We start from the raw sequence: 9,396 nt of genomic DNA, 5'->3' as shown, positions 1-9,396 counted from the left end.
ACTATAAAGGCTTTCAGGTCTCCATGGTAACAGACTACAAACACTGCAGTCACGCTTTCATCCATTTGTTTCCTACTTCTTAGGCTAGGTGCAGATGACTGGACCGATTTTCTCGGATGGAGAATATACAGAGTGTGATCAGATTTTAACCGAAGGTGGAGAGAAAAAAAAAATGGTTTCTCCATGCATTATATCTGTGAAAATTTGATCGCACTCCGATGTTACCCATGTGCGGTCTGATGATTTCCAAAAACCCATTGACATGAATGGGTGAGTGCCATCCAATTATAGGCGGGAAATTGAGCATGCTGTGATTTTTATTTATTTTTTACCTTGGATTGACAGAGTCCACGAAAAAAAAAAAAATCGGACATGTGCACGGCCCCATAGAATAACATTGGGATGAGTGTTAGCAGTCATAACGATGGATAGCACTTGTCCAATTTTTACGGTCGTGTGCACGAGCCTTTACAGATGGATATACAGCAGCAAAACAGAGGCGGCAGACAGAAAAAAAAAAAAGTATGTTGGCTGACTAAGGTACGCAAGCCTGTTTTTTTGTTGTTAGTTACCACACAGTTATACTACATAGAAGCAGGAGACAAAATGGTTAACAGGTTTTTAATTAAATCTATTTAAAACTGGTTTAATATGTTATTTTATATGTCAAAAGCATTTATTAAAAGTGAGACTAATATTGCAAAAGAAAAAAAAGAAAATCAATGGGCCAAATTTATCAAAACTGGCTAAAGAGAAACGGCCACTGTTGCCCCTGACAACCAGCCACGGATCAATATTTATTTTAAAAAGAGCAATTTGAAAATGTAAAAGCTGAGCGTTCCGATGGTTGCTATGGGCAACAATGACATTTTTCTTTTAGCCAGTGCTGATAATTGAGGCCCGATGTTTTATTTTTATTGTTTGGTTGAGGAGCTGAACATGGCGTTATGAGCATTGTATAATCTTCTACTTTGTAATAAATAGAGATATTCTTCAGGATGAAATCTATGTACAGGGTTAGTATCGGAAAGCCAATTATTTAGAATTGAAGTATGCCTGAATTATGGACACACTTCAAATCTTACATCTTGTCCTGTGGATATGCCAGAAATATAAACTAGATGCGGATCCCACTAAAGGGACATTAGTCTACATAAAAAAAAACAGGGCCACGGCTTTCAGTGAAGAGATAGTCAGAATCCCCAGTTATCTGAAGGGTCATTGCGACAACTTCTGCTCTGAAAACAGCACGAGACAGAAGAGGGTCCAACGTCTAGTACATTGATATGCCAGAACTGTAGGAGATAGGAATACCATTTTAAAATGTTGAAATTTACTAAAAATTTGCAAGCAAACTCCTAGGGCTAAAAGCTGTAGTCCTCAAGTTTTGTTGGGTTGCCCTTAAACCTGTGCTAAGAATAAATAAGCAGATATACAAAAAAAACGTAAATTTCCTTCTGTTACAGTAGCGTTAGAAAGCAATATAAATTAAAATTTCCAGAAATTCACAACCTACTATATACACACAGTAATATTTATTTAACCTGGCATTTACGCGACTTAACAGGTGCCAGAGTATCATTAAAACAGTGGTGTAGCGCGGGCAAAGGGGGATACGGTCAGTTCATTCTTAATCACGCAGAAGTACAAGTGGTGTCACTAGCACCAAAGATTTGTCAGCCAGGTGCCCCGTATCTCCAGCCGTGCACAAATATGAAGTCTATACTGTGGCAACGCAGGGAGTCTATGGCCATTCTCTGTCCTGTAGGTCTACAGCCTACAAGACATCAGCAACCCGTCACGGCATCGCACCGCCTGTGCCCGCTCAATCTGTGTGCAGGGGAGAAGAGGACTTAGTCACTCAGATTACAGGAGTGCAAACTTCTGTACGGTGCGATACAAAATGTGGAATTATTCGTTTTTGAGGGGACATCAAGGGGATATTACTACTTTCCAAAGGAGGCATTATTCATGTTAAAAGGGCACACAAGCAAAAAATTATTAATGGGTTAGACGTTAGAGGGTGCAATTTTTGCATTGCCCGAGCGTTGGCAACCAATGCTACGCCACTGCATTAAAAAAAAAAAAAAAGTAAACAAAAATCAAATATATAATTAAGAATTCACCCAAAATAAAATAATAAAAATAATATCTTCTAATATTCTATGTTTAATCAAATTAATGTAGTAACTGGTTCTCTCCGTCCAATCTTTGGCAATTTATTAAACCTTACGGATAATCCAATGCCAAATGTATGGAATCTTACCAACAAATATATATGTAGCCTAAAATATCTGCACCTCATAGCCTCACTGATATTTTCTCCATCGATTTCTCCAAGAGATGATCGATGGTGCTCTCCAATGAAATGAATGGAAACCCTACAAGAATGCGTGTGCGTCGAAAGCCATCAGTGCATGCAGGCATTTCTCCACTTTTCATATCTATCAAAATGTCCAAATGTGCCACTACTAATCATACAAAGTAGAAATGTAAAGATCAACCCTAAATTATTAGCAGCTGCTTTGATAACTTACAAATGAAATCTACAAGAAGATGAGGGGCAGATATTTTGGTACCAAGAGTAATTGTTAAAATTGTTCCACATCCTTTCAATTTGCATCCAGCTGTACCATACCAATTTGGATATTTTTCCAAATATTCTACTTAAAATTAGCCAAAATTTAAAAAGAAACCTTTAATTGCAAAAACAAAAATTGTAATTCCAACCATAAAATCTAAACTTGGCTTAATAAGAAAAAAAAAATCATCATCAAGTATTCAGTAATTTACAACAGACTGGTTTCATAGTAGTCTTCCACAACAAATCGAGAACAGACTAAGGATTTGTGCACACATTCAGTGTTTTCAGCAGAGAAATCTGCTGCAAATACTGATGTGTTAGCAGGAAAAATGCTGCAAAAATACAAGCTTTTTAATGCTTTTTTTTGTGTTTTTTCCCCATTCAATAAAATGAGTGAAAAATGTAGCAATAGCTGAAAGAATTGACATGCTGCAGATAGGAAACCGCTTCAAGTCTGCAAGGAAAAAGATAAGCAACAAGTGCATTAGATTTCAGAAATCAAATTCGCTTTGCTAGGACAGTAAAATGCTGTGTTTTTAGTGCCAAAAACGCAACGTAAGAACATACCCTAAAAAGAAAAGTTTGTAAAATGCAGCATCACAATAAATGTGCAAAATAAAAATGCAAGTAAATGGTTAACAGCAGTCCTAAGTATAATCAATCATTGACTCCATCTGATCTTCCGCTCGCCGATACCGAATTGCTGAAGAAAAGGGATTTCTCTTTCTAAAGAAATAGACGAGGATCCCGATGAGCAGAACGATAATCACAGACACTGCAAATGCAACTGCAATTCCTGTTCCACTGGATCCTAGGACAAGATGGAAACAAGCACGATTAATACAACACTGGGGTGGTTTACCGAGATGGACAAGTCGTCGTTTCTCATTGTTCTCATGATGGTGGATGAGGGACACTCCTGCCATCTGTGCTCAGTACTTTATAGTGTATCCTATTGAAATCAAAGATGTGCCGGGAAATTTAATATGCGAGCCTCGGGTTATTGGGAGGGAGCCAATCAGCTGATAATATAAGGTTCTCTCGAAAATCCCCAAAAATTGACCATAATAATAATAATAATAAAAATACAGTAGCAAAAGGGTCAACTTTTCATTCCCCAAAAACAATGCCACTTTTGTCCACAGACTGTATCGGATAACCAATTAAAAAAGAAAAAATGATATTCAACAATGAGTAAAGATAAATTGCTAAAAACGATATGCAACAAAATTTCTTAAAACGTTTAGGTCGTATTCCCGGTTTACAACTATAGATCTGAGGATGCCAGATTCCCGTTACCCCATCGCTCAAACTGAGCAGTATTTGGGCCAGTTGGTAAGGGGCAAAAGATACAGCATCTCAAACATTATTTGAAAGTTTAGATAATTTTGAAATCGTTTGTCCAAGGCTGAGATATTGAAGGTATATTCTAAGGATAGGTCATCTGTATCCGATCAGTGGGTCAACCGGCCTTCCAAAGGTCAACTGTTCCCAGACTCTGTGGTAGCTGGAGATGTAACACCAGATCACCATACACCGAGTAGTGGTCATACTTGTAAACTGCACGTCAGCTTCTATTCACTTCAATAGGAGCTTATCTGCAGTATCTGAGATCAGACACTATATACGGTAGATTACAGAGATATGGTGTCCTGGCTCCATACATGGTGTACTTCCAGCCTATGCAGAACGTAGTAACAGATGATCTATAGAGATGGCTTACTAAATTTTACGGCCTATGGCAATTATAAGTAGTCAGTATTAGATCACTTGTGGTCCAACACCATTTAGTTTTGAGAATAAAAAGAACACCTCATCCTACCGCCAATTGTAATTTTGGGAGAACTTACTCAATGGTGATTTGCAGACAACTCTGCCATGTCCTGATGCACACGGGACTTTATTCCACATTCCTGTCTGAGGCATCAATACAACGCACAATCCTGCCCCCGCATTCTGTGTAGGCTCCCAGTTCGTATACTGCATGGGCGAGCCATCGAGCCACACTGACTTCTGACCTGAAGAAAGGAGCATGCACATTATTTACTCTTCCGTGTGTCTTAGCCACCACCTTTACAAATTCACATAAATTACATTCATTGATTCCTTTCCTTGCCCCAGAAGAGCCTGGAAGATTATACACACTCATGAATATACAATGCGAAAAATTAAGCTAAAACTTGAGAGACGAACTCCAAAATCACCCCAAAATTTAAAGTAAAAAAAAAAAAGAAAGAAAAATTCGAAGACAGGTCCAATTTGCACAAATTCCATCATGGGAACTCCTAATGTGACTGATCAGTAGGTTGCATGGCCCCCAAATGCTTGGATGCGCTCCTGACAATTTCTGGGCATGAGACAGTGGATGATGACCTGGGGGGAGATCTCCTACAAGACCTAGATCAGGACATCCGTGAGCTCCTGGACAGTCAGTGGCGGCATTGGATTGGATACGTAATGTCCGAGAGCTTCTAACTCGCATACAGATCTGAAGAACGTCGGCACCAGGCAGTTAATGGCAGCAATGCCTTAGTCATCTGGGAAATGTCTACACACTCTGCTCACACATGGGACCAGGAGGAATCCAGAGCCCACTGCGCCAATGTAAGTGCTGACATTATCCAGTTGCCTAAACAGCAGGTAAGGTATCATTGGCAATCACATGGAGGTTTTTGCTACCCTTCCAGGCTACAACTCCGCAAATCATCACTGCCCCACTGCTAAATCGGTCAGGTTTTCACATCTGTCCAATGTTCTCAACGTGCTCCTGCTTTTATTCATGAAGAGAACAAAGCGCCAATGGTGGACCTGCCAATTCTTGTTTTCGCTGGCAAATGCCAATCAAAGCCATGGTTGTTACTGCAGCTCCATACCATTTACTATTGGTTTTCTTTTGAAACACTTACCAGTAGACGTAGAATTTACTCCAAGCCAAATTCTGTTGGTAACATACGGATCGGTGCTTAGATGTTTGCTAACAAAGGTATTTTCCTCTTGATCTTTTACAGTTAGCAGTGTGGCAGTGGGATCTGTAATAAAAAGGATAGTGAATAACAAAGATTGCTTATGTCACACAATGGTGGGTGTTCATTCCCAATGGTAAGAGTTTTCCCAGCCAAGATCCTTAGTAAATGTGCTGACATTCTGCTTCCAATAGACTGAACAGACTATTTTATTATATACGTCTCGACATTCCATCACTTCTTTCAACATTCCATCCTGGATCGCAAATCCCAATTCCATTAGGTGAGCCTGTATATATACACACAGGTTTGTCTAAGGGGTCTTACATTTTGACACAAGCACACCTACAATATACGGCAGGCTTTATGCATAAAGTGATGACGTACCCACAGTCTGACACATTTTGCTGGCATCCGTATTATTATACACAGTGTAGTTGTAAAGTTTCACATCAAAACCATAGCAGAATTCCTTGTAACGGATCCATTGCCCTGAGCCAGGAGTTTTAGGACACAACTCTTCTTCACTATCACGTTTCAATTGTACTGGAAAACAAAGAAGTTGTGTAAAAAAAAAACAACAAAAAGACAAAACAAAAAGCAAAACACACAATATTATAGTCCATTATTAAATATTAGCTATTGTTACAGTGAAATTGGCAAAAAAAACTGCTAAAATAGAGTTCAGGTTTTTTTTTTGTTTTTTTTTTTAAATCCTCTCTTTTACTTATTCTTGCAAGATCCATAACTTATTTTTCCATCAATGCCAGTGTGAGGCTTGGTTTTCTTGCAGGAAGCGTTGTAGTTTTGAATACCACCATTAATTATATTATATTCTGAACAGGAAAATGGGGAAGAATTTCAACTGAGGTGAAGTGTTGAAAAAAATAACACAATACTGACAACTTTTTTTTTTTTAGGGGGGGGGTAGGAGGGTTCCTTTTTACAGTGTTTATTGTGTATCATGATTCTCAAAGCAAGTTTGATTACAGTGGTAACAATTTTTTACAGGTCTTTAAGTAAATAATTAAAAGTACGTTTTGTGTCACCATTTTCTGAGACCATGACTACTTCATCTTTCCATTGATACAGCTCTAAGTGCTTGGTTTTTTTTCTTTTCGTCTGGTGAGCTGTCCATTTATTATTTCTTGGCTTTATTTTGGGCTTACAAATAACGACTTGATTGCTTTTTTCTTCCCTTTATTAATTTATTTTTTAAGAGACGTACGATTGCCAGAAATTGGATCAAAGAGGAACCTCCCTCGAGGGGAGAATATCTTAAATATGTGAAGCAGGTCATTACCCTGGAAAAGGGTGTATATCAGAAAAGAGGGAAGATTGTGGACGCCTTGGTTGGAACTAGGCTATGGGAGGCTAAGAGAAGTTAGGCCTGAGGAGGGTTCGTCTATATATTTACGGTGTATTAGTTTGCAAATAAAAATTATTGTATATGGTTAACCTATATAATACTACAGGATATGTTAAGAGGAAAGTGTGAGCTGTCTAAGGCTATGTGCCCACGCTGCGGACTGGTGTGCAGATTTTTCCACACTGATTTTGATAAATCCGCAGGGCAAAAACACTGCGTTTTTTCCTGCGGATTTACCTCAGTTTTTGTGCGGATTCTACTGCGGTTTTTCTAATATGGAGCAGGTGTCAAACCGCTGCGGATTCCGCACAAAGAATTGACATGCTGCGGAAAATAAACCACAGCGTTTCCGCGCGTTTTTTTTTCCGCAGCATGTGCACAGCGGTTTTTATTTTCCATAGGTTAACATGGTACTGTACACCGCATGGAAAACTGCTGCGGATCCGCAGTGTAAAAAAACGCAACATGTGCACATGGCCTAAAAGGGAAGGATGGGGGCGGGTTGGGTAAGTGGGGGTTAAGAGTGGGGAAAATGGAAATTTATGTCTTAATGTGAAATGTTTTATTGGACTCTTATACTTAATAAAAAACTTTTGAGTAAAAAGAGATGTACGATTACCGAAAAACTAATTCTAGAGTTTCAAATTTTTATCTTTACTGTATAGAGTTCACTGTACAGGGTAACTCATTTTATATTTACAAAAAGGTAAAAAAAATATTTAGTTAGATCAGACTTTTATGTATGTAGCAATGTCAAATATACTATAAATTTATTTTCACATTTTCACATTGGGAAAAGGGGAAAGAGAAACTTTTTTTTTTAAGATTTTTAATGACTGTTTACATATTTATTTAGTTCCCCTAATGGACTTGAACCTGCAATTGTTTTCTTGTACTATATACTGATGAAATACTTTAGTACTTTGGTATTACAGCAGGTAGTAAAAATATGGTCTGGGCTCCACAGGAGCACCAGGATGGGTGCAGCGAGAGCCTTCAATAGACTCCCAGATGGCAAGGTAGTCCATCGGCACCCCGCTATTGTATTGCTAGACAGCCATTGGGTGCCCAAATGAACGCCTATACTTCTTCACACCATTTAAATGCCACTGCTTGACAGCAGCGATAGGCGCCAGCTCTGCTCACTGCTGTTAGAAATCACAGGAAAGGAAAACTGTGGCTGATACGCGCTGCTGGTAATAGAAAATGGTAAATCCAGGATGGTTGGGGCTTTTTTTGCGTCCTGATGAAGAAGTGTGTAGGACTTCAAAATACGTTGACCAAATAAAAATAAAAAACGCCAAACCACTTGTGTGGACCTAGATTTACCATTTTCGATTACCAGCAACACGGATCATCCACAATTTTTCTTTTCCGGTGATTCCTTCGGTCTGAGGACCCACTGGACCTGCAGCAGTTGGATTTCTATGATATTAAAATTTTGCGTGAACACAACCAGTCCAGGTTGGCATAACCTTAATTTAAATATTTAATAGTCTACCGGATAAGACCATAATGCGCGGTCTTCTGGTCCCTAGTTTTCTACTTGGTAGGGACAAGAGCTGACTGTATAGCACAGCTGGCAACATAGTGCTCATCTCCTGCGCCCATTCCATCCATCTGCACCTAATCTGTGATGTTTCCCATGTTAACATACTTCAAGATGGGTCAGGCATTGATTTGACTTTATTGTCAATTTAAATTGTGAAATCCATAAAGAAGAACCAACGAAAACATCAACGAGGGCCTCTTGAAATGCCAAAACTAGGAAAGTCTCCCCTAATCACAACTTACCTGGAAATGTTTCTTTATAACACATTGCACCATTTTGAATTTCACTACAATTCTTCTGGTACCAGTCTCCTTTTGTATCCAGATAGATACAGTTTCCAAGGCTGATCTTCTTTGGAAAGAATTTAGATGCGTAGTTGGTTTTAGTACCGTCCGACCACTCCATACTGGACCCCTATTAGCCAAACGTATTTATAGTAATAAGTCCAAATATGTTTAAACTTATCACATTTCAAAGAGAATAAAATGATTTACAGAAGCGCAGCGATGGACTGATCATCCCGCTGGCTTTATTTTGAGATTAGAGTACTCACGTCATTATTCCACAGTCCAATCCACAGTGCAAACCCATCCTGCCTGAGAATGTGCTCCACAAACAATTGCTGGTTCTCAGTGTGAACACTGGCCAGGTGGCCGCCACTCTTTCTGCATTCCTTGACTGCTTCAAACCAGGTAACCTTCTTCTTTACAACAAAGTACGTAGAACTTAAATAGGGAATAGAGGTCGGCATCGGCGAAACGTAATCTCCATTAGAACCTTAAGGGGTTACATTAACATCACTTTAGGTTCACCGTAAGTCATACTATAAACACGTCTACCTAAACTGCTTCTATAAAAAATGTCACAATTAAAAAAAAGATCTTTTGGTCTACTTCACTGTCAGGCAACTGCTATTTAAGTGATTTTT

At 38.9% G+C, this 9,396-nt stretch overlaps 1 protein-coding gene across 1 annotated transcript in view; it reads right to left on the bottom strand.

Annotated features, from left to right (window-relative positions):
• Positions 1-337: 337 nt before the first annotated feature.
• Positions 338-9,396, bottom strand: part of LY75 (lymphocyte antigen 75) — an 87,437-nt gene continuing 78,378 nt past the window's right edge. The window contains exons 30-35 of the mRNA XM_077272862.1: positions 9,022-9,245; positions 8,711-8,882; positions 5,935-6,093; positions 5,491-5,613; positions 4,435-4,602; positions 338-3,395 (exon numbers count right to left, since the gene is read on the bottom strand). Coding sequence (XP_077128977.1) covers positions 3,232-3,395; positions 4,435-4,602; positions 5,491-5,613; positions 5,935-6,093; positions 8,711-8,882; positions 9,022-9,245 — 1,010 coding nt within the window. The 3' untranslated portion in view covers positions 338-3,231. The remainder of the gene's footprint in view (positions 3,396-4,434; positions 4,603-5,490; positions 5,614-5,934; positions 6,094-8,710; positions 8,883-9,021; positions 9,246-9,396) is intronic.

The sequence above is a fragment of the Ranitomeya variabilis genome, chromosome 7 (assembly GCF_051348905.1).
Source record: "Ranitomeya variabilis isolate aRanVar5 chromosome 7, aRanVar5.hap1, whole genome shotgun sequence".
NCBI classification, from domain to species: domain Eukaryota; kingdom Metazoa; phylum Chordata; class Amphibia; order Anura; family Dendrobatidae; genus Ranitomeya; species Ranitomeya variabilis.
The sequence above is the reverse complement of the archived record's forward strand: the minus strand, read 5'-3'. Positions and strand labels throughout refer to the sequence as shown.